This window comes from Protopterus annectens, chromosome 4.part0 (assembly GCF_019279795.1).
Source record: "Protopterus annectens isolate FY-2018-M chromosome 4.part0, PAN1.0, whole genome shotgun sequence".
Classification (NCBI taxonomy): Eukaryota; Metazoa; Chordata; order Ceratodontiformes; family Protopteridae; genus Protopterus; species Protopterus annectens.
Genome location: NC_056733.1, coordinates 1,876,874,502 through 1,876,900,782, shown reverse-complemented (window position 1 = coordinate 1,876,900,782; position 26,281 = coordinate 1,876,874,502). Strand labels below are relative to the sequence as shown.

Sequence of the window (26,281 nt, the reverse complement as noted above, 5' to 3'; positions counted from 1 at the left end):
AAAATCGGAGCAAAACACACACGTACTAATCAGAGCAAAACACACACGTACTAAGCACTTTCACCCATCGAAAATATGGGCATCTTCAGAGTACTGGAAGCTTCGTTCAAATGCACTTCAATTAAATATACTCGTTAATTAAACAACGCCCCTAGTAAAACAATTGGTCAAGCAATAAAGGTAATAATCAAGCTGTTCGCTTCAAGGTAGTGCATTTAATAATTATTATCATTGCCAGTGTAGCTTATGTTGTGGCTGAAAAGGGTCCTGGAACCAGTTCACTTTCCTGGTTACCAAAGTATAAATAAATATAAAGTAGAAAAAAAGGAGGGGGAACATGACAAATAATTGAGGAACTAGTAAAACCCATTTTAAGTCTGCATCATTCATGAGAGAGAAAAATCCTCCCACTGAAGGCATTGGGAAGGAGCAGACAGAATAAGATGTTCTTTGTGTTTCACTGTTGCAGTCATTACATTTGGGTAATCCTGCTGGCAGGTTGCCCTCAGTCGGCCTGAATTCCAAAGTCCTGGGTCCTGCGTTGGCCGCTGTTGCCCCCTCCCTGACGTCAGGTCGTCAGGAGTATAAAAGATGCGGCCGACGCCATTTTCTTTAGTCTTTCTTGCTGCGCGGTGCCTGAAGCAGAAGCAGTTCGCAAGTGCCGGTCGGCCGACTCCTGAGATTTTCGAGTTCAAATTTCAGATCCGAAGTCTTCTATAAAGCTAAGTACCTCATTGGGGAAACTTTTTTTCTTGCTCCAGAACCGATGTCAGAAAAAGTTAATTGTATTTCTTGTGGGAAGCAAATACCTCATAAGGACTTTCATTCTTACTGTATTCCTTCCCTAGGCCCTGATCATAATTTTCTGGGTTGTCTGTTTTGTGCTAGATTTAACCAACGCACTATTAAGTGTTGGCATGATTTTGCTTTAAACTACTTTGGACGCAGATTTAATTATCCAGAAATGCCGTCGGAAAGCCATCCGACTACCGGAGTTCACAAAAAAAGACCGAGGCCCAAAACCGACGACAAAGCTTCTCCTAAGCCAGTCGCCGGTTCGCTGGTTCTCAGTGAGGCGCTTTCGCAGCCCCTGATGACCGCTACTTTAGTCGCAGGCCACTACTGACTCCCATGTGGAGTCAGCCATGCCGCTGGAAACTCAAGGTATTGGAGCCTCAGATGCTATTCCTTCAGATGGGTCCAGAGCCACTGAGCAGGCACCGGCTTCTGAGGGTGTATTCAGACCCAAACATCTATACATTAAACCTACTTCAAAGGCAAAGACTAAAGCACCTTCAAAGGCAAAGAAGCAAACTCAAGAGCCACGTGGACAGGCCTCCATGCCCAAATAACAGATGCTCAAAATGGCCGAAGACTTGATTACCTTAATCAGGGGTTCCCATCCCCCTCTTGATAAGAGGCCTAGGCAAGAGACTGACTATGAATCTTCATATCAGAAGAGGAATCAGAAGAAATGGAAACCTGATCAGGAATATTCTTTTCCTCCCTATGAGGATTCTGATGCTGAAGAATCCATTCCTTCAGCTTCACCTCCTGAGGATTATTGTTTTGGGGAAACCTTACATACCATGAGGGAGCATTTCCACTGGGAGAGCCAAGATTTTCAGAGTCAAAAAAGAGGCTCTGGGAATTCCTGTTGCTACCTCAGCACAAGCCACTAGCCATTCCTCCTGTGTTAGACTTTGTAGATGATGTGTTTTCTGAGTCTAGCCTTACCCCTGACTCCTTACCTCAGCTCTGGTTAAGCCTGACAGATATTACAGGGTTCCTGACTCACATAAATTCCTTTTTAAAAACCCTGCTGCAGACCCAGAAACTATTTCTCAGGGTCCCAAGGGTGTTAAGGCTTCTGCTGCAAAAAACCCTACCCCTTCTGACAGGGATTCTAGGGCTCTGGATAGATGGGGAAAAAAGGTTTACATATCTGCTACCTTGGCTATAAGGGCTTTAAACTGTCAGTTTCATATGCTCAAATATCAGCAACATGTCTTTGCTTAAACAGAAAATGTTAAATTCTGAATGTGCAGAAAACAAGGAAATGCAGGATATATTGCATGCAGCTGAACAAGTTGGAAAGCATACTTTGCAATGTGGTTTTGATTCTTTAGAGGCCTCCTGCAGAGCTGCAGTTACAGGTTCTATAATTAGAAGATATGCTTGGTTAAAGGAACAAAATCTGCCTGATCATGTTAGTTAAATTATTAGATTCATCTTTACAGCATGATTCTTTGTTTGGTGTTAAGGCAGAGGAGGTGTTAAAGAAAATGGAGGACAAGGCTAAATCTATGCAAACGGTCAAAGATTTCTTACAAGTACAGCCACCTAGTTTTAGTAGACACTGACCAACAAAGAATTGGTACTTTCCTGTCAGACCTCCAGAGGGGCAGAGGCAGATCCCAGGTGCAAGGTTCATACAGGTCTAAGCAATGGGGGTGCTTCTACCTCCAAAAGTGGAGAAGACAAATCACAACCTTACAGGAAACGGTCCCAATGACTTCCCCCTGCCTGCACCAAGCACTTATTTCCTGGCAGCACCCTTAGGGGGAAAATTAGCACTTTTTTCTCAAAATTGGCACATTATAGACCAGGACAAGTGGGTTCTAAATATCGTTTCACAAGGCTACAAGTTCCATTTCCATACCCTGCCAAAGGCAAATGGTTGGCCAGATCTGCCAAAAAATCAATGGGCAGAGGCACAAACAAGTCTCATCCCCTCATGGACATGAGGACCATTTAACAAGTGCCAGAGCAAGAGTGGGGACAAGGATTTTACTCAAGACTGTTCTTGGTACCCAATACTGGACCTATCGATTCTGAACACATTCCTGGATATACCAAAATTCAAAATGTTGACTTTACAGCAGCTACTGCCCATGCTGGGCAAAAACGCTTGGCTTGTAACTTTAGACCTAAAAGAGACATACCTGCATGTCCCAATTAGACAAATATGCAGAAGATACCTCAGATTCAAGGCTGGCTCAATGCATTACCAATTCTCTGCACTGCCCTTTGGCTTATCTACTGCGCCCATGGTCTTTACAAAGTGCCTGGCACCAGTAATTGCATTCTGCAGACAGAGGAATACAAATATATCCTTACTTGGACGACTGTTTAATTCAAGCAGAGAACAAGGACATCCTTCTACAGCATCTGGCATTTGTGAAAAAACTTCTAACATGCCTAGGGTACACAGTCAGCGAAAAGAAATCAAAGCTAGTACCCTCTCAAGAGATAATATATGTGGGTGCAAGCTTAAATACAACTGCCCAGATGGCTTTATCTCACGCCAGACAAACAGACAACTGACTACCTACTTCAAAATGTTAGTAACAAAGGCCCAGTTATCTGCAAGAAAAATTCTGCAGGCTTTGAGCTTCATGGCATCCTGCATCCTACTAATTCCATATGCAAGACTGCATATGAGGAAACTTCAAACACTAAAAATTGTTTGGACTCAACATTGCCACAGCCTGGAAACTATAATTACTCATTCCCTGCCTGCAACAGGAGTTTCGATGGTGGGCAAAGGCTTGTCACCAAAACAAGGGACAGCCATTCACATTACCCCCAGCCAGGCAAACACTAACAAACGGATGCATCAGATTATGTCTGGGGGCCCACATGGCAGGAAAATGCATAATACGTATCAACCAAAAGGAGATGCTAGCTGTTCAAAATGCCCTGACAGCCTTCAAGAACCTACTTCAACCAGAACTACTACTGATAAAGACAGACAACACCACGGTTATGTGGTATATAAACAAGCAAGGGGGCACACATTCTTACCCCCTTTGCAGACTAGCCATGACTTTGTGGGATACAGCATTGACTTACCAAGTACATCTGCAGGCACAATTCCTGCCAGGAAGGAAAAATACTCTGGCAGACGAACTAAGCAGAAACCTCATGGATCCCCACGAGTGGCAGCTGGATCCACAAGTCTTCAGCATGATAACAAGGAAATGGGGATGCCCAGACATATTTGCCTCCCCTCACAACTACCAACTAAAGAGATTCTGCACAAGGATTTATCACAGACAAGCATGGAAAGTGAACGCCCTATCCTTCAGCTGGAAAAACCTATCAGTATATGCCTTTCCCCCTCTGCCTCTCCTTCCCAAGGTACTCCTAAAGGTCAGACAGGAAAAGCAAAGATGATACTGATTGCACCAGACTGGCCCCGCCAGCACTGGTACCCAATATTAAGGAGCTTGTCTCAATGCCGAGCTTGGACCCTTCCACAAGTAATGCACCTACTGTCCCAGCAAAACAATCAGATCCTGCACAGCCAACTCAGGACTTTAAACCTGACAGCATGGCGGATAATGTAGTCGTACAAAACACACCTCTCAGCAAAGCTGTGATGGATGTCATTTTGGAAGCCAGAAGGCCTAGTACTAGAAAATCTTATGCTGGAAAATGGAAGAGATTCTGTGCTTGGAACCAGGCACAAGGAACAGATACAGCTGTGCCAAATATTCCTCAGATTGTACAATACTTAACTGAGATGCTGGACAAAGGCCTATATTTCTCATCTATTAAAATTCATGCCTCTACCATTTCAGCTCATTACAATGCAGAGCCACCAATCTTTTCTCATCCCTTATTAAAACAGTACCTCAGAGGAGCCAAAAATGTAAGGCCTCCAAGCAGATCATCAATGCCTGCATGGGACCTCAACTATGTCTTGGAAAAACTCACCCTGTCTCCTTTTGAGACAGCTGCTACTGCTGATATAAAGTTTTTATCTTGGAAAACAGCTCTGCTCCTAGCAATAACTTCTGCAAGACTAGTTTCAGAGTTACAGGCACTCATGGCTGTGGAACCTTTTATCATTTTTTTATCCAGGCAGGTTCTCCCTGAGGACAAACCCAACATTTATGCGTAAAGTGGTGTCCAGTGTGGCTCTTAACCAAACCATTCATCTGCCAACTTTTTATCCAAATCCACAGAACAAGGGGGAAAGAATTCTGCATTCTTTGGACGTACACAGACAGCTTAGATTCTACTTGGACAGAACCAAAGTTTTCAGAAAGACAGAGCAATTACTAGTGGCATATGCTGCAGGATCACAAGGAAAGGCCATCTCAAAGCAGACTATTTCAAAATCGATAGCCCACTGCATTCGTTTCTGCTTCGTACAACATGGCAAGCCAGTGCCTAAGTGCATTAGGCCACATTCCACCAGAGCTGCAGCCACTTCAGCAGCCTTTCTCAGGGGAGTACCAACCAAGGACATTTTAGAGGCAGCTACTTGGAGTTCAGTGCATAACTTTACCAAGCACTATCATCTGCCACTCTACTCTAAATCCAGGGCAGGCTTTGCCACTGTAGTTCTGCAGGGTCTCATAGCCGCTCCTAATGCGGTTTAGCTCCAGCCTCCCAACCATAGCTTTTGGAATCTACCCAAGTGTAATGACTGCAACAGTGAAACACGAAGAACATAGTACAGTTGTGCACACTTACCGTAAATGTAGATGTTCGAGTGTATTCACTGTTGCAGTCCAGGTTACCCACCTGCCCATCCCCCTTTCTTCTGATGGAACCCATCTTTATCTTTCCTTCTCTTATTTATACAACCTATGTGGTGTATTTGCCTGTAGATGAAGATAAAGCTTATATTGGTGCACGTATTTATTCATATATAAATTTTGGCTACCCTTTTAGGGGGCACCTGACATCTGGGGCAAGAAAAACTAAAGAAAATGGCGTTGGCTGCAGCTTTTATACCCCTGATGACCTGACGTCAGGGAGGGGACGACAGCGGCCGCAGGACCCAGGACTTTGGAATTCAGGCCAACTGAGGGCAACCTGCCAGCAGGATTACCCAAATGTAATGACTGCAACAGTGAATACAGTCAAACATCTACATTTATGGTAAGTATACACAACTGTACTTTGAGTCCTACTACTTGTCACTTGTAAATGTACAGCAATTTACTGCAGTGAGAGTTTTCACACCACAGCATGAGAGTTTGGGGAAGGGTTTATCAAGTTTGTTAGAACTACAAAAGACTTCTCTTACAAGAAACTGTTATCTGCTTTCTTTGCTGCAAGTAGCCAACAGCTATTTATAGCATAGAACAAGCTCTGGCAGACAATAGAGGCTCAGTCAGGTAAACAGAGGAGTAGCTCTTTTACAGAAGGTGTGTTTAGATGACAGTGCTTTACAGTCCTGCCATTATATTTTAATGGCATGAGAAAACAGCACCACTTCCTTATGTCTGGCATGAGTCATATAAAGAGGACTTGAAATGTATTCTGAGAATACCAAGGCAGGCCCCATCATCCACCATTTTAAGAGAGACGCATTAAAATTGTAAAATAAGCACTTGGAGTGATTTTGAGACATTACAATAGCTCAAAAACAAAGATACAATGAAAAAATGTGTTTTGAGTTCTAAGGTGGAGTTTTCCTTTAATGCAGCTAAATATCTCATAATATTTTCCATAAATACCCCATGGATAGCTTAAACACTGTACCGTAGATCGCCCTCTGGATAACAGCCAAATCTAGTGCTGTTAGCCTGGTGGATAATGTATTGAGGTTCCTAGAACATGGTCCATTATCTAGTAACCCTGACTTCTTGATGGACCTTCATGCATCTTGGGGGAGGGGCGATCTTCTACACAAGTCTTTGTCGTGTTTTCTTTGTGAAAGAGTATCTTTTGGTAATCTTGTAGCTTTACTTAGGTTCATAGAGTAGTACTAAGCTAACTGCCCTTGCGAGACATTTTAAGCCTAGCCAATTATCCCTTGTGAGACTCAAACCCTGCACCTTGTGTTTGTAAGGCAAACACCTTAACCATTAGGCCACCCTCCCAACTTGGGTTAGTTATTTTATGTAGTTAGTATTTATTCTATAACTTTGCATGGGTTAGTCATTTTGTATAATTAGTATATGTTCCATATAAGTAGAAAATCTTTTGGTATTTGAACAATGTATAAAAGTGGTGTCACAGCTGTTCATAGTACAACATCTTCCTGCTGCTTGCTGTTTTTGTCCATTGGTTATGATTTCCTACAGTGTCTCCTGGTTGAAGGATTGTATCCTTCCATGCAGTCTAATAATTATCCTTTTGAATGTGCTGCATGTGTTTCTCTGTTTCATAAAGCACTGTATTTGCAGAGAGTGCAATGACATGTAAGGTGGGGAACTTTGATCTTACTGTCTGGAATACTGTGCGCCTTTTCTGGAGATTTTAGTGAAAAAAGTGAATACGTTTTTTAAATACTGTATAACATTTAGTAAAATGTTTAGTTTTTGTATGTGTTTTGAAGGTTGAAATGGAGGAAAAGTAGATATTGAACATGCACATGTTGGTCAGAGAGACTGGGGAAGGAAGGATAAGTACTTTTTCTGTATTGGCAAGAAATCAGGTGGGTGAATGGAAATGGGAGAGAAAAACACAATAATACATGAGCAGCAGGTAGCTGGAGGAAAATTCAAACCAGACATTTATTAAGCAGGAAGTGGTACCCAGGAATGTCCTACTGTGAAGTAAGCATAGCACAGGGCATGCTATCAATGGTATTCTTCCCCAGTGAGAGATGGCCAGCTGCATGATGGCCAACTGCATTAATTAGATAGAATAAACAAGACAATTTACCACTTTCTTCCTAGAGCAATGGCTGATGTTTTATATGTAAATTGAGCAGTTATTCTGACCTGAATCATGACAGTAATGTGCCACTTTTTTTTTTTTTTTTTTGATAGGTGAAATGTTGGGATATGCAAACTTTAGACTGTCGCTGGACTATGCCAACATTAGGTGGCTATGTTTACAACCTGGCCTTCTCCTCTATTGATGTGGGCTGCCTTGCTGTTGGAGTTGGGGACACCATGATTCGTGTATGGCATACCCTATCTTTACACAACAAATTTGAAGTAAAATCATTCTGGCAAGGAATTAAAGGCAAGGTCATGGCAGTAAGTAATGAACAGAACAGAAATTGTGACAATATAATGTGACTAGTCTTTTAATTTGCTTTTTTTTTTTTTTTTTTTGCGATCTTTGAATGTCTAGAAAGAACATGTATACATCATAGCAAACACATTGCATGTTTAATCTGTTTAGTTTAATTTTCTTCTTGGAACAGAGCAATCCAGTGTTACTTTTGTAAAGTCCATTTGACTTGACCAAAATGTGTCCAATCAGATTCTGATCTTCTTATCTCACGTTATTGAATGATGCAATCCTTGAATACTGCTGAAATGGTAGTCTGTATCCCTGGTAATAGCATATGGAGTCTGATGCTCATGGAAAACTTTATTTTTAAAGAAAGCAAACCCCCCCCTGTGCCCCCCCCAAAAAAATAAAATATGAAACTCCAACATCGTATGTAAACACAGAAGACATACTTGTACCATCTTCCATGAGGCTGTTTGGCCTTGAAGTTAAGGATATTGCCCTCTTCCAAAAACAGAAGTGTAAATATTTCTTTGTTTTTATACAGTGCCGAAGCTGTTTGGTTTTCATCAAGTCTTGTAATTAAAACAGTGCTTTATATGTTGTAATAATGTTACCATATACTGGATGCGCTAAACTGGGATGTTATGTAGTCCAGTCTTGCCTACATTCTTACCCGTGGGTTCTGAGCTGAACCTCTGCTCCAACTCGGCCTTACTCTAGCTCGAAGTCTTTCAATTGGCTGGGCTAAGAAGGTATCCCATGCTGCACTGCTCCCTTTCCCCAGATCTCGTTTGACACTTGTGTAGCTCGGATGTGGTCTCGCTCTTGGCTGTGGCCAAGTACCTTTTTTGTCTTTATTGACCGTTTTTGCTTCAAAAACAAAAAGCTATTTTCATAGCTGTGTGTTGTGTGTGTACTTGGTAAAATTGTTGTTTCTGGTATTATTGTCTTTTGTGGTGTCCTGCTGACTGTTTCCCCTACGGGCTAGGCCTGTTTCAGTTAGAGGACGTAGTCCACCCCTTCAGTGTTTCTTGTTAGTAGGTACCTATCCTTTTGGCTAGGACCGTTTAAATTAGAGGACCTAGTCTTTCCTTGTGTTTTCCTGTTGAGACCGATTAAGTTAGAGGTCTAGTGTATTTGTCTATTGTGGTTTTTGCTTAGTTCCCACGCTTTATATATATCAGCAGTTTACTGTTAACGTTTTTTTTTTCTTTCATCATGTTTAAGGATACGAAAGAGCATAAGCCCTCAGGCTTTAAGAAGTGTTCTAAATGTGGTTATAAGATGTCCATCACTGATGGACACTGTGTTTATTGTCTGGGGGCTATTCACCTCCAGGAATCTTGTACTTTTTACCATGCATTTAGCCCGCGTGTTCTTCAGGAGAGGAAGAACAAACTAATTTTGAAAGGACTTTTGAAACCCTGCTTCGAGGAGGATTTGGGAAGGGCTTCTAGCTTTAAGTCCTCTCCCTCTAAGGCTAAAACTTCTAAGGCAAAAAAGCATTCTCCGGCTCCATCTGTATCCTCGGAGCCTCCGGAGAAAGTAGTGAAATCTTCTGTGGCATGCTCTGCTCCACTGTCCTCAGAGCCGCAGGAAGTTAGTATATTGACCGAATCTGCTTTGGCTCCAAGTCCCTCGGAGCCCATTACAGAGTGCTAGTTCGGAGCCAGTCTCCAAATTTTAGGCTGGTCTCTCCTCCTCCTAGGTTTCCTTCGGAGAGGAGGTCTAGATCTCCCGCCTTATCTTCTAGGTCCTCCAGGACTCTTTCAGATGTGGATGTAGATAGAGTGGTGCAGAGACTTCTCCAGTCACCGGTTCTGGCAAAATTGTTTTCGGCTCCTGCCCAGTCGGCTCTGGAGCCTGTCACCCAATCAGCGTCGATACTTCCGGTCGAATCTCAGCTTTCGGCGCCGAAGTGGTCGGCGCTGTCAGATGTCCCTAGATTGGCTCCAATGGCCCATCCTGGCTTATCGGCTCCGGCTTCAGCTTCGATCCCGTTGGCTCCGTCCATGGGGTCCAGGACTCAGGGTTCCTCGATCAGACCCAAGGGGGAGGCCTCGGGTCACTTTTTGGCTCCTAGCCTCCCTCTCAGTGCTTCGGCTCAGGGAAGCCTGACTCCTGCGTCGGCTTCGGACCTTGTCCCTTCTGCTCAGAGGTCTTCCACGGCTAGTCTATCTTCAGAGCCGGGGGGACCAGCTTTCGAGGTCATGTGGAGTGCACTGACCAGGTCCTCAGCGACATCATTCGGTGCTGACACTGTCCCCTCCAGCTCCGGTGCAGGTCTCTGATCACCCTCTATCTTTCGACAGAGGAGACCCAAGGCCTCGGGATACCCCTCATTAGTGGTCCCCTTATTTCTGAGGGCCCCTCACTGTTTTTGCCCGATGAGCCACCCAGAAAAAGAACCTTCAAGAGGAAGCACATTGACTCCCAAGATGAGTCCCTCACGTCAGACACCAACCTCGAGGAATCTGATGGATGCCCCAAGTCATCCTCTGAGGATGTCTCTTTCTCTGACATCCTGGAACCTTTGAAGCAGATGGGTGACTGGCCCACCAAAGCTCCCTCCGAGGAGGAGTCTGTGTTCCTGAAGGCCTTTGGGGCTCAGCCCTCTGCTTCCTGGGTGTCTCCACCCTTCAATGAGCTTTTAGATCTGGTTTGTCGAAGGGTGTCTGAAACCCCTGACTCTCTGTGGAACCAGTCCCCAGGAGACCCAACAAATTCTTGTCTGCGTCCTCTGACAAAGAGTTTCTATCCAAGGGAGTTCCTGTAGATGCCATGGTGGTGGCAGCGGCCACCAAGAAGGAACTGGCTGAGACTTCGTCTACCGTCCATCCTCCTAACAAGGCATCTAGGACCATGGACCGGTATGGGAAGCGTATGTTTTCTTCAGTGGCCTTTACACTGCGGTCACTGAATTACTTATCTCATTTTACACTGCTCCAAAGAGATCTCCTGAAAGAGCTTGGAGATTCTCTACAGGGTAACGTTTCTGATGCGGTGGCTCAGGTCAACTGTCAGATGTCTACCCTCAACTCTATTGCTAACTGCTCCATGAGGCTGATCTGTTATGCAGCCGAAGGAGCGGGTAGGACAGTGAGTTCGGGAGTTGCTCTTAGGAGACACTCCTGGATACGCCTCTGTTATTTTGCGGAGGCTTTCAAGTCTACGTTCACCAATGCCCCATTTGATGGTTCCTCCTTATTCGGAACCAAAGTGAAGGGCACTCTCACTAGGTGCGAGCAAAAGGGAAAAACTGTTTGCTGTGGGAGTCCGTTTTTCCCTACCCTCTAGGCCTTATCCCAAGACCCAGAGGGGGTGGAAAGATGTGGTTCAAAAAATCAGAGATTTTTTCATGACACACAAGGTGAGTCCCCCTCCAGAGGCAGGGGAGAGGGTGGTAATTCTGGTAGACGCCACCCTAGGGGGCAGAGGAGGCCCGCGTAATAAGGGGCACCGTGATTCCTTTCGTGGTTCTCCCTACCAGCGCTCCTGATGGGAGGCCCGACTGTGCATTTCCGGAGGCAGTCAGGGGTCGCATTTCACTATACCCAAAAGCCTGGCAAAGTATAACTCAGGACCAATGGGTATTAAAAGTAATTTCTGGAGGATATCACATTCCCTTCTCATCAGTTCCCCTCGATCAGGAAAAATCCCAGATATTCCACCCAATCAAAGGGATTCCGCAGCTTCAGAGGTTTTAAAGCTGCTAGAGAAAGGGAGCCATCCAACCTGTCCCCTCAGACCAGATCGGATTAGGGACTTACTCCAGATTCTTCTTTTTGGTGCCGAAGAGAACAGGGGACCTGAGACCCATTTTGGATCTTGGCAGATTGAGCACCCATGTAAAGAAGACCAAGTTCCGAATGGTCACGTTGCAATCTATTCTCCCATTGTTGGGAAAAGAAGTGTGGATGTGCTGCATCGACCTGAAGGATGCTTACTACCATATAAAGATGGACAGGGCATCCAGAAGTCATTTATGCTTCCGGCTGGGAGCCAGTCATTTTCAATTTCGCGCCCTGCCCTTTGGTCTCACCACAGCCCCCAGGGTGTTCACTAAATGCATGGCAGTGGTAATGCCTCACTTGAGACGTCAGGGATTCCAAGTGTTTCCGTACCTGGACGACTGGCTCCTTTCTCCCACCACCAGGCATCTACTCCTACAAACCAGAGATGCCACAATCAATCTGCGTCAACAATTAGGCATAACTCTAAATTGGGAAAAGTCTGCCTTGTTGCCCTCGCAGTGTGTCACCTTTATAGGCGCCAAGTTAGACACTGTGCTCATGAGGGTGCTATTACCAAGAGAAAGGATTCAAAGTTTACAGCAGCAAGTGTACACATTACTTCCTTTGAGAAGAGTGAAGGCAAGATTGATCCTCAAATTGTTGGGCACGATGGCTGCTACAATTATGCTGGTTCTTTTGGCGTGGCTACACATGAGGCTCCTTCAATGGCTACTCTTCGCCCAGTGGTCTCTGCAACGTCTTCCTCTTTCTCATCTTATAATGATCACAGACAGGTGCAAGCAGGATCTACACTGGTTGGCTTCACACCAGCAACCTCAACGCGGGAAAACCCTTTGTTCCATCCCCTCCTGTTGCCACAGTGACCACGGACGCCTCCCAGATAGGGAGGGGGGGCATTATCTAGGCAGGACAGTCTAAGGCACATGGCAGGAACATGAGATGCATCTGCATATCAGTGTCCTGGAGATGAGAGCAGTGCTACTAGCATTGCAAGCACTTCAGAGCTTTCTTCCTCTCGGGACAATTGCGATCCACAAAGACAATATGTCGGTGGTATGATATCTAAACAAACAGGGAGGAACCAAGTCGTATCCCCTTTGCAGAGAGGCCATGTGATTGTGGCAGTGGGCAGTGGCTTCCCAACATTTTCTTGTAGCAACGCACATTCCGGGAAAGTCCAATGTGATTGCCGACAGGTTGAGCAGAGCGATTCTGATGCCTCACGAGTGGTCCTTGAACAATCAGGTTGCGGAGCAGATTTTCCGCATGTGGGCCTTGCTGTGATCTATTTGCCAGCCCCCTCAATACCAAATGCAGCAGCTACTTTCACCCTTATCCCCCCCTCAGGGGGAATCACCCAGGGACGCTTTAGTTCACGATTGGCCCTCCGGTCTACTGTATGCTTTCCCTCCTGTTCCTCTGCTGACAAAGGTTATTCAGAAAGCGCAATCTTTGGGAAGCAAAATGATTCTGATTGCTCCACACTGGCCTCGTCAAATTTCGTTCCCCTTCCTCCATCTTTACCTAGTGGACGCCCCCTGGATTCTGGACCCTCAGACAGATTTTCTGACTCATATGTCAGGGCAGCTCCATCCCTCTCTTCAGACCCTCCAGCTGACAGCCTGGCTCCTCCACTTCCATCATTAGTCAGGCTTCATCATTTTTCGTTGGAAGTGGTTCATATTCTGTCTTCTTCCCATAAGCCTTCCACCAGAAAAATCTATTCCAGCAAATGGAAGAGAATTTCCATCTGGGCGCATGCAAGACAAATTGATCCTTATACAGCTCCAATTTCGTCAGTCCTGGAGTTCCTCTCCATGCTTTTCAACCAAGGATCAGCGGCCGCAACTATTAAAGTCCAGTTGGCGGCTATTTCCACTTTTCACGTCGCTGATGAGCCTAGTCTCATGGCACATAGACTTTGTAAGGCATTCCTGAAGGGCACTATGCTGCTTCGTTCTCCAGGTTTTGAACCAGTTATGCCTTGGGACTTAAATTTTGTTCTACAATATCTCACTTCACCCCCCTTTGAGCCTGCAGCCACTTGTGAATTAAAATATTTGACTTGGAAGACTATCTTTTTAGTAGCCACCACTTCAGCCAGACATGCCTCGGAGCTTCAAGCCTTATCAGTTAGACAACCTTACTTGATTTTTCATAAGGATAGGGTTTCTCTGAACTAACCCTTCCTACCGAAAGTGGCTTCCGTCAGTAATCTAAACCAATCCATTGAACTACCTGTATTCTTTCCAGATTTCTCGAACATGGCAGAATTTAGATTTCATCAGCTGGATGTGCACAAGACAATTACGATTCTATTTACATAGAATGAAGGATCTCAGAAAATCGGATCAGTTGTTTGTCTCATTTTCAGAAAAAAGGATTGGGTCTCCTGTTTCCAAAGTCACTTTGTCCGGATGGATTTCCAGTTGTATTTCATTCATTTATGCTTCAGGTGGCAAGGATTTACCATTTCGAGTGAAGGCTCATTCTACCCGATCAGTATCTACTTCTACAATTTTTCAGACCAGGTTGTCTATGGATGATATTTGTGCTGCGGCTACATGGGCATCTCCTTACACCTTTGTTACTCACTACAAGCTGGGTTTGGTGTCTAGATGCAGGTCTTCCTTTGGTTACACAGTGCTCAGGAGTATTTTCCACTGAGCCTCCCAGAATTCAGGTGCTGGGGACGCTGTCCCACAGGTAAGAATGTAGGCGAGATTGGACTACATAACATCAAGAAGTTATGTACTCACCATAACGTTCGTGTATGTAGTCCATCTCACCTCACATTCTTTCTTACCCCCCCCCCTCCTTCCCCCCATCCTGGAGGACCTAGGGGTTAGGTATGGTTTCAAATTCCTTTCTGGTTAGTCTGTTCTTCCTTCTCTATATGTTGTTGTATGTGGAGGAGTGAATGATTAGCTCGCAGCAAACAAGATCTGGGGAAAGGGAGCAGTGCAGCATGGGATACCTTCTTAGCCCAGCCAATTGAAAGACTTCGAGCTAGAGTATGGCAGAGTCTGACCCGAGGTTCGGCTCCGAACCCACGGGTAAGAATGTGAGGCGAGATGGACTACATACATCGAACGTTATGGTGAGTACATAACTTCTTGTTTTAGCAGGTGGAATTTCAGCTAAATAGAGTAGATCCACAACTTTTGAGTTCACTACTGAACCCAATGAATTGAGTGGTGTTCCCAAATCTGTACAAAATAACTTTATTTGCCCAGTTTTAGTAGTCCTATAATATTTATTTTCTTCCTGCTGTTACTAGTGAGACCTAAGCAACCTTGTAGCTTTTTGTGCAATGCTGATGTTGAGGGTTTACCTTTTTCTTTGCATCTCTGCCCTTCCCTTATCTAAATTTCCTCTACCCATACCTTTCCTGTGCAAAGGAATGGAGGAGTCTATTGCTTAAGATTTGTAGGTTGCCCTGTTATCTTTTAACAGCATGTTCAGTGGGCAGCATCATTTATTGCTTCTTTTTTGTGGCAGTAAGTGGGAGAAAATGGTTTATTCCATGAATATGGGTGAATAGTTATTCCACTCAACATACCAGCAGACACTGGATTTTAAAGCTCAAGTACACCTTTCATTTTCTCACTTTGAGGGTATTCTTTTTTCAACCCTTATTGGCACCCTTTCACCTAGATTGAGTGTGCACATGCTTAAACTAACTGTGTCATTCTCTTTGGCTGTTTGCAGATGTCCTTCCTTATCACTGTTGCAGTATTCTTTACAATAGGAATCCCCTGCTAAGGCCAGCTCAAAATCTTGCCAGTATACCAAAGCCTTTAGTTTGTAATGGCTATGCCGTATGTCACACATATGATCCCCGCACATAGCGTAAAGCATAAAGGTGACATCTGGATGTACCATCCTCAGAACGTCTTTGCTGCCAGTCCAAATGCCATCTTCAAGTCATCAATTTGAATGCTCATTCATCAGCTGGTTACTAATTGCTTTCAGATAAGTGCCCATTGTTTTTTATTTTTCTATTTTTTTTTTTTATTTTTTTTTTTATTTTATTTTCTTATCTTTGTTTTGCCTTCTTTCTGGTTGCTGGTCTCATGTCATCCAGAAAGGGGAAATGCCAGTGCAGAAGACAGATTACCCATAAAGATCGTCACGAGCAGTGTTTGTTCTGTCTAGGCGCTTCCCATGACCATACATCTTCCAAGGTTTGTCAAGCTTTTGTTCCTAAGACGTTGCATAGTTGTTCTTCCCTTGTGATTTACTTAGAGAACCAACTACTTAAACTGTTGGCTAAAGACACTATGAAAGGATTTCCCAGCCCGAGGGTCAGCAGTCTGCAAAGAAAAAGACCAGGAAAGCTCTGTCGGATTCTTCAGCTGTACTGCCTCCACCAGATGTCTCTCTTGAGGCTGGTGAAAGCCTGGAGGATCATCGGGTTTCTTTTACTGATTCCTCTGCTGCGACCACTTTGGAAGCCATCATGGATCTGAATACATGCACATCCATGGAGGCCTTGCAGACATCTGCTTCGGATGTACAGGGGGAACTGTGGCTAGTTATTACTGAAAGGCCTATGGGTGTTCCTCAGATATTAGTGAGGGAAGAGTTTCTGACTACCATTATAAAGTGTCATCAGAGGTCAGAGCCTTCTAAATTTTTCAAAGCTGACATCCCACTTAAAAAGAAGCAGAAGACTAAACACATTTCACCTGGTCCTAGAGGTCCTCGGAGTGAATGGAAATTTCACTTGAGGTCTGTTTAATGCCCTTATGGCTTTGAAGCCTCCACACTGGGTTTCTGTTTCTGCTTCTCCTGGGTCTTTTATCCCTTTAAAAAGGCCTAGGAAACATGATTCTTCTGATGATGATGCTGAGTCTGATGAAGTCACTTATTCCTCTCAGATTCCTTCTCTATTACACTATGGTTCTGAGGAAGAAAATTCCATCAGTCCTGACTCTCTTTTTGAGGAGGTTTCGTTAGATGGCACTATTTCCAAAGTGATGAAATTTTTCAGGTGGACTGTGCTCAGGTGTCAGGTATTCAGAAGACGTACTATGAGCTTCTGCAGATGGAGTCTCCTAGGCCCTCTGATGTTCCTCCTGTTCTTGTGGATGCTTTTTCCACTGATTCTCATGCTTCTAATTCACAACACCCTGTTCCCAAGAAACCTGATAGATTTTATAAAGTGCCGAATTACTGCAAGTTTCTTTATAGGTGTCCCTCTGCTGACCCTTCTGTGGTGTTAGTGGCTTGTGATAAGTGCTCGAAATTGTTGTCTTGTAGCCAAGTTGCTTTCCTCTGACAGCAGAACCATGGAGAGGCTAGGTAAGAAGGTGGTTAAGTCTGCTACTCTAGCCTTTAGAGCAGTTAATTATCAGAAACGTATGACTAGGTATGTCTTGGCTGTTCTGTTTCAGGCCTGTCGAGCCATTTCAGATCTTCCTAATTGTGAAGGGAAGGCCTCTGCCCTTGCCTTATTAGTGATGTCCTCCTAATTGGTTCACCATTCCATTAAATGTAGCTGTGATGCAGCTGATGTTACATCTAAGGCTGCTGTTTCATCTTAGGTCTTTAGATTTGGCTGTTTCCAAGCAAACCATTTCTTCTTGGATATCTAAAGCTATTTATTTTTGCTGTTCTTTTCATGAGAGCCTTCCTTTTTCTGTTAAGGCTCATTCTACTAGGGCTGTGGTTTCTTCTGCTGCTTTTTTCAAGGGTTTGGATGCTATTTCTATTCTTGAGGCAGCTATCTGGACTTCTGTGCATACTTTTACCGAGCACTGTAAGTTGGATGGGATTTCTAGGGCCAAAACTGGCTTTGCCAGGGCCATTCTCCATGGTTCTTTAGAAGGCCCTGCTTGGCCGTTCCTCCTTCCAGTGTTGTTCCTGAGCTGTTGCACTCTTCCTATTGTAAAGAATGCTGCAACAGTGATATGGAAGGACATAGTACAGTTGTGTCCTTCTTTTTACTGTTGCAGTATTCACTCCTTCCACCCCCCCCCGGTCCTTTTTCCTTCTGGATGTGCTTGTTACCTACTGATACCCTTGGATAGTTGTTCCTACTAGGGCTTTTGAGTTTTCAGGATGGTACATCCAGATGTCACCTTTATGCCCTTTGTCGTGAGTGGGGAGCATACATGTGACATACTGCGTAGCCATTACAACCTTAAAGGCTTTGGTATACTGGCCGATGTTGAGCTGCCCTTTGCAGGGAATCCTTATTGTGAAGAATACTGTAACAGTGAAAAGTACCTCTGCCGTTATGGTAAGATTTTTCACAGCTGTGCTTTTTTGCTATGTTTACTATGGGATCACTGCTGCAGTAGCTATATGGGTTATATCCTTCATAGGATATAACAGCTGGTCAACTTGAAAAGCTTAAGGACACCTTCCACTTGCCCAAACAGTTGTTAGCTTGAGCAGAGCTAAAGAAAACCAAAGGTTTTAGTGCAAAGCCCTTCAGAGATTTCCTGCCACCAAATGGTGCTCTCTTCTGGGCTTTCAAGGATCAACGGTCAGCTAATGGTTCTCCTTTGCTGAGCAGAGATGTTCCTCTCGGGGGGGGGGGGGTCACATTTTATTTTTATTATATATACTTTACTTTTTCTGTGAAATAATTCATCCGTGGCTAGATAAGTGTTTTTATGGACTGTCACATGACTTAGTTACTTTTTACTGTGAAGCGCGACTTGTGGAAAAAAGTTGTTAAAGCTAAGTTTTTGTTTGTTTTTCCTAATTAAAACTTGTGATAAGTTACTTTTCGGGGCTGGGTTAAGTGTTTAAAGTACTTTTTACTCTTTTCTGGAAGCATGGATCCATCCATCCCTTTTGTTGACCAGATTAATCCCACTAGGTAGTATTTTATATTGCTAGGTGAAATTTGGCCAGGGCATCAGGGAACTTCCCTTGCCCTCTGATAGGTTTCATGGGATCTTTTACATCTTCTTACGCTACCACCAACTCTAGCAGATGTGACTTCCTTGGTTTAATGTCTCATCCGAAGAACAATGCAGTCAGGCGTGCAGCACCCCCTTATGTTAGACTGCAATATCAGCAGTCCATCTTCCTGGTGTGGGAATAGAACGCACAACCTTCTGCATCAAAGATGAGTGTGCCACCTGTTGCTCCACTGCCACTGCATTAATGCGGCTTTTAATACCTACCTTTTTCACATACTGTTGTCAGTCTTACATCTGTTTTACACATTATTTTTAGCTTCACCATGGAACAACATGCCAGTTCCTCATTCTTCCTTCTTTCAGCCACAGAAAAAAGAAAAATTCTCAATCAACCTTTGCTCTTTCAGCAGGCATCAGTTTTGCTTCAGCTGTGGATGGGTGACTTGCTGTGGGTATTTCTGGTTTGTCAGACCATTCATCTTTTTCCTTAGCTCCCTCTAGTGTAGTCCCTTCAGCCACATTGGACTTGGGGGTTACACACATTCTCTGGCTGTTAGGAGTGCAAGGAAGAGACACTCTTTTCCCTCTCAGAGGGCGGAGCAAGGAATGCTTCTCTGCATAGCGAGATTGGGATGCCTGTCCCCAGGGATGATTTGCTTGTTAGGAGTTGGTCTGCTTCTATAGAAATTCCTGTTAAAATGAAGCAGAAAGCTAAACACTTATCTTCCGTTGTGCCTTTTACTGTGGACAAGTGATTTATTAGGCTTTTTTCACCTGATGAAGATTTTCAGGATATCGAACAGGAGAATGATTGTTCAGAGACACCCATTTTCTCCCCTCAAGCAACTGATTTTTTTTTTTTTTTTTTTTTTGCAGTAGCTCCTACTGTCTCAGTACTGTTCAACACTTCTATGCTGCTTTTATTGATGATTTGGTTGTATTTATCACTGTTTTCAGCCTGCACTTGTTAAAGAAACACTATCAGTTTCTTACTGTACTGCCCTTGGGAGTTATTCTCATATTCCATAACCTCCTCTGGTACTGAAAAAGCTGTTCTGAGTTTGCCGAAGTTCTCCTGAGTATTCTCTTACATTGTGTACGTTGTTCTGTATTTTGTTGAATCTCAGGGTTAGTGAACTTATTTCCAAGGATTCCTGATACTGGAGGAATTCTGTAAAGCATATGTTACTGCACTTGAGTTCAGAACCAATTTGTTTTACATTAGGAGGGTTATTTTGCACTATAGTGGTAGCAGAGCTGAATTCAACCCATCCAAGTGGGGAACTGATGGTTTACAGTTTGTGTTTGTTTTTATCTGATTGGCCTGAGGGATTTTTTTTTAAAAGTCTTTCATCCTGCCTCGTGCAAACGCGGTTCCCTGTGCCTAGTATATAAACAAACCTCTCCAGTTCCACATCCTCTATAGTAAATGCTCTTTCTAGTCTCCCACTGTTCAAAGCTGCTCAGAGTTGCCAGTTTGTGCAGAGGGCAGTACCACCACAGGTCATCTGTCCGGAGCTGCGCAACATTTGGCAACTTTTACCAGAGGTCTGGAGAGATTCTGCTGAAATCCAAAGCATCCACTGCTAAAGTTGAAAAAATAAGTACCTTTTGAGTTTCCTTTGCACTTTGGTGACTGTATTTTATCATTTTGCTGACTTTTACTGCATTTTTCTGCACTTTAAAGCTGCTCTATTGCTTTAAGTTGCTAGTACATATCATAGACTAGATTCAGATCTGCTGAATCTAGACTGTGTATTACACACGAGACATTGTAATAAAGCAAGCGGACAAAGGTGGTATGCCTGTTATTATGGACCGAGACAAGTATTTTTCAGCTGTTTCTCTACTTTTGAATGATGAGAATGCATTTAAAATAGTTACACATGCAGATGTAAAGAAATGTGTGAGTTATGTCAACATGGTAATATTTGAACTTCAGCTTAATGGTGACATCGACCTTGATTTGTTTCATTTTCTAACTGTACCTTGTCCTTTGATACCTCATTTGTATGGCATCCCAAAAATACATAAGTCTATGGATAACCCACCAATGAGACCTATCGTCTCAGGTGGAGGCTGGATTACAGAAACGGTTTCAGTTTACTTGCACAAACAGTTACAACCACATCTACTTAATTGTAATACCATCCTGAAAGATGCACATTATTTGTTATCTAAGTTACAGCAATGGTATACTAGAAATGAGCCCGATATAAAAACTAAAAGACATTATTTAGTTAGCTTGGATATCGTATCCTTATTTACCGTCATTCCTAATGATGCCGGACTTGAGCTTCTGAGGGAATTTTTAATAACACAACCTAACCCTGATTTCAAATCCATTGACAACATTTGCTGTCTTATGGATGTTGTTTTGAAAAATAATATTTTTATGTTTAACGAAACTTTATATTTACAGTTAACAGGAATAGCTATGGGTACCTCAGTGGCTAACACATACGCTAACCTAGTCCTTTACCAGTGGGAACATAAACATCTGTATAGTAATAGGAATCTTTCTACCTATATTAGTTTTTATCAAAGATTTGTTGATGACTGTTTAATTGTTTGGAATGGTACACTTCATGATCTGGATGTTTTTGTTGACTATTTGAACTCCACAACTGATTATTTGAAATTTAAAATGCAAGTTTCTGAAAATACTATGTGTTACTTAGATTTAAAAATCCAGCTGAATGATGGAATTCTTAATACTTCTGTATATAAGAAGGAAGTTAGCTGTTGTAAATATTTACATTACAGTAGTATGCACGCTCCACATATTTTCAGAAGTGTGGTAAAATCACAATTTATTAGGACAAGTAGGCTCAACACAGATGATGATGTATTCAAGTTACAACTGGATGATTTGATAGTGGAATTTACCTCAAGTGGCTATGATGCCCACCTACTTAAGTCAAGAATTTATATTTTAGAGGCTAGGGAGACTTATTTGAAACCTATCAGCTTTAATCAAGGGCAGGATATTTCGTTAACTATATCTCAGAAAAATAATAACAGCAATAAAGAGATGACTTCAGTTAGATATATGACTACTTTTAATAGAAGAAGTCACCTGGTTAAACAAATTATCTCAAGAAATTGGATAATTTTATTAGCTTCAGATGAAATGAAAACTATTGTAGGTGATAAGCCATGCTTCTCTTATAGAAATATGAAGACTATCAAAAGCTTATTGTGTTATAAAGATTTTTATAAACCTAAGCCTATGACGTTGGCTATCAAGCATGGAACTTTTCAATGTTTTAACTGTATTGCCTGTGCACAGATGTTTGGTAATGGTAGTGACATTTTCACACACCCTAGCACTGGTCAAGTATTCAATTTTAAAATTTCAGCTACTTGTAACACTTCAGGTGTTATCTATTTGGCTACATGTAAATCCTGCACCTCGCTCTATGTAGGAAAAACTATTCGTAAGCTGAAAGATCGTGTTATTGATCATAATTCAGAAATCAGACGGTGTTGTGAAAATAATGCACTATATAAGCATATCAATATTAATGGCTCTGAACATTCTTTTAAGTTTAGAGTTATTGATTTTAATTGTCCTAGTGCCAGAGGTGGAGATTTGAATAATCGCCTTGAGACTAAGGAATTTGAATGGATTTTAAGACTAGCTGCTGATTCACATCCAGGAATTAACAGCAAAGTCAGTTTAAAACCAATTTTAACTAGATTACGTAATATTATTAATTGATTTTTTTTAAAGTTTTTTTAAAGTTTCTTTAAAGTTTTATTATGTTGTTTGCACTTTAAGACTTGTTCGTCACATGATTCTTGGCTGCTAATCATGTGACTTCTAGACCTGTATATAAGCTTCTAGTATGCAGACTTGATTGTATTAGTATTGAAGAAGGGTTCTGCCCGAAAGCTTTGCTTTGTTATTAAAGGTGGTTTTTTTTACAAGTTTGTGTTACTTGCTCCACATTTTGCAGCTGGTTTTTTGGTATTACACATGAGCACTATTCCAGTCATCTTACATTAGGAGGACCATTGTGGCAGAAGTGTGTAGTCTCAGCCTCATATGAGTTGGAGATTAATGGAGGAAAGCTCATTGCGTGTTTTCCCATTGGTAGTTTAGCTTAAAAGTGTTTTAATTTCAACCGTATTTAAGCCTTGCATTTGCCCGTAGATGCGCACAGCTCAACAGGGTTAATTTGTGCTCTGTATAGAAGCAAACGCCTTAAAAGATAATTTTTCTCCTAAACATCTGTTCTTGAACCCTTCCAACCTTCTTGCTGCATTCCGGGAAACTCACTTGCCCACTGAAAAGTGTTGCATAGTTCTCACCCCTAGCCTTCAATAGAATAAGCCCCTTTGTTAATCCTAGAACAAAATCTGGTCAAACTAGCCCACTCCCCAACAGTAGTTACAATATAAAACTGCCTTAATGGACAGTTAGTTTTCAACCATTTCTGCGGCTAGCCTGATTGACATGGGCATCCTGAGGCAATGTAGTAATTGCCTCATGTATAGAATATGTGAGAGATGTAAATACACTATGAATTTGGAATCCGTTCTCTCGCATAACAAACTGGACATCAAACAGGTTGTCAGCACACACACACATATCACCTTTCACACAAAACAAGGTCACAACACACAAACCCACATATGTGGAGGTACTCAATACAAGCCTACCAAAAGACCTCCCAAGTGCAAACCAGTTGCACACACTGCAAAGCAAATAGAATCCACTACACAACACACACACCAGTGTCTCAGCAAATAAGCCCATAAGGCAAAACATCTCAAAACCAAATGTTCTAGTCATAGGCAACTCCATAGTGTGCTCCACAGATGTCCCCCTGACCAGGCTGGACAAGAAGGTCACTGTCAGGTGCCAGGATCAGTCAAATCACGTATGTAGTCAAGTTACTCAGCAGTTGCTGCTATGACTCTGTTATAGTACATGTTGGGGTGAATGACTTGAGACTATATGAACAGAGACATGACTGAACACTCAGATTGTGTCCAAGGCAGGTATGTCCCTAGCCCTAAGCAGCATTCTACCTTCACCTAGGATGATGCCACAATATAGACAAAAAATGATTGAGTTCAACAATTGGCTTAGCTTCTGGTGTCAATCCAGAGGATCCAGTACCTGTCAGCCCGGGAAGACCTGGTTGACGGACCATGTTGCTTTGTCAGAGATGATATTCACCTGTCTCTTCTAGGCTTTCAGATACTGGCAAAGGCGCTAGCCTCTCCCATTGTGCCTTTTTTCAGGCAATGTCAAAACAAAATTTCCAGTGTAAAAAATTAAAATCAAGACAAGCTCAGGGTTATGCTGCTTAATGCTAGGAGGCTAAACCGGAAACTGCACTCCCTGGAAGCACTCCTCACCTTGAAAGATGGTGACATCTGTGCAGTCACTGAGACATGGTTCAACGCTGCAGACAGCAACCCAACCATGCAAGACTGCAATGCCTGCCACATGTTTAGACCCCAAAACGAGTGTGAAAGCACCAAAGGTGGAAGTGTAGCCATCTTCATTAAAGCAAAATACATCTCAAGACTGGTTAAACAGTATAATTCTCTTCAGCTACTCCAGGTCCAATTAACAATAGGTAAAGCACCCTACCACATCATTGACCCCACCATGAACCAAGAGAAAGCACACTGCCTACCTGGACATGTTAGTCGCTCACTATACAGCCAAACATTTTGGTCGTGGGTGATTTCAACTGTCCTTTCATCGACTGGGCACCGTACACAAGCACAAACATGCTTGCCTTGAGGTTCCTGGACTTTGTCAAAACAAATGCCATGGAGCAGCTATTCTGCACCCCTACAAGGGGCTTAAATTTCCTAGACTTAGTATTCACAAACATGGGAAGTCACTGCACTACCCCTTGTGCGTTTCCCTCATTGGTAAGGTCGGACCATAAATCTATCTTGTTTGAAGTAATGATCAGACCTTGCACCCCCCACACACACACACACACACAGGAGCAAAAAAAACTGAAAATTTTTTCCAAAGCAAACTGCAGCCTGCTAGGTAATGATATAAAGAGTTTCAAACCCCCTGCTAATGCAGCCAACAATGACTCCTATTGCAGAGGAGTAAAAAAATGCCCTGTATAATCACCTAAACAGCTGTACAGATGTGTCTGTACCTGACTGGGTCAAAGCCAGGTCCTCCCAAAAAAACAGACCACTGTGGTGGACCTCGAGTATAAATAGGTTACATAACAAAAGGAAGAAACTGACATCCAAGAAGAGGGAAGTTACTCAGTAGAAGAATACCCTCCACAGCTTGAACAAGCAAATCAGATATCTTATAAAGTCCTCCTAAAGCAAGTTATGAAGCAAAATTAACATGCCTAGCTAAGGATAATCATAAGGCATTCTTTAGCTACATCTGAAATCTAAAAGGGAACGCTCAACTATGTGCCGATCTTATAGTGAATGGGTACCACTTATACTGAACCTGAGAAAATTACCAACCTGCTAGCTGACAGATTTGGCACAAACTTCGCCCCCATGTCCCCACCAGCCATACCCCAAAGCATACTTGACACCAGTACTACTATCTAGTTTCTCCAAAGAGCAGGTCATATGTGAGGTCTCCAAGGCCAAAAACATGGCCCCTATGGGACAAGATAACATCCTAGTCTGCTTACTAAACAATCTAAAAACAAGACCTTGAGAAACCACTTGGCACGCTGTTTTAACCTCAGCCTGAGCACTGGCTTTGTTCCAGCAGAGTGGAGAACAGCAACGGTAATCCCCTTGCACAAAGGGAGTCCATCAACCAACCCTGGGAACTACAGACCCATAAGCCTAACCAGCCTTATCTGCAAGGCCATGGAAAGAATTATTATGGACCTTATCAGCAAGGACATAGGTGACCTTCAAACTCTTAACCCGACCCAGTTTGGCTTCGTTGAGGGTGGATGCTTACTGAACCTGGTGGACTTTGAGAATGTCACCAAAGCCCTGGAAGTAGGCAGAAGAGTACATACTGCCCATCTTGACTTAGCCAAGGCTTTTGACACAACCTCCCACTCAAATATCCTTGAGAAACTCTCCCAGCTGGGGATTAACCCATATGTCACAAGATGGGTAGCCAGCTGGCTCACAGATGGGTATTCCAGCTGTGCCAGTTTACCAGTTACCAATGGTATACTGCAAGAATCTGTGCTTGGCCCTCTACTTTTGGAATTTATTTCTCAGAAGTCCAGGTGAAAGTAGATGGCCTGTGGCTTACCAAGTTCACTGATTGCAAACGGGGCACAATCACAGAGTGCCCAGATGTTAACATATTACAAAAAGGGCCAACACAGACAAATGATTGGTGTCAAAGCCACGGACTAAAACTAAATGCAAAAAAGTGCAATATCTTTCCCCTTTGGTAAAGAAGTCCTTGGAAATTACAATATTGACAGCACTCCTCTAAATCCAGTGGTGCGAGATTTGGGAACACAGGTTGATAGCAATTTAAACTTCGATCACAATGTGTCCACAGTGGTAAGAAAAGCCTTCTTTGTTGCGCATCTCAAAAGTAAGGGCATTGCATCCAAGACTAAGGATGTTATAACTCATCTGTATTCAACCCTCATTAAACCACTAATAGAGTACAGTGCTCCCTTTTGCGTATACCTCACCTGACACCTGCAGCAGCTGGAAAGATCACAGAAGTTTCTCACCAAGAAGATTCAAAGCCTCCAAAACATAACC

General features: G+C 43.1%; 1 protein-coding gene across 3 annotated transcripts in view; it reads left to right on the top strand.

Moving 5' to 3' along the window:
- Nucleotides 1–26,281, top strand: part of GEMIN5 (gem nuclear organelle associated protein 5) — a 1,677,795-nt gene that overhangs the window by 174,616 nt on the left and 1,476,898 nt on the right. For all 3 annotated transcript variants that reach the window (XM_044069545.1, XM_044069544.1, XM_044069546.1), the window contains one exon: nucleotides 7,740–7,952. In XM_044069545.1, the coding sequence (XP_043925480.1) occupies nucleotides 7,740–7,952 (213 nt within the window). The remainder of the gene's footprint in view (nucleotides 1–7,739; nucleotides 7,953–26,281) is intronic.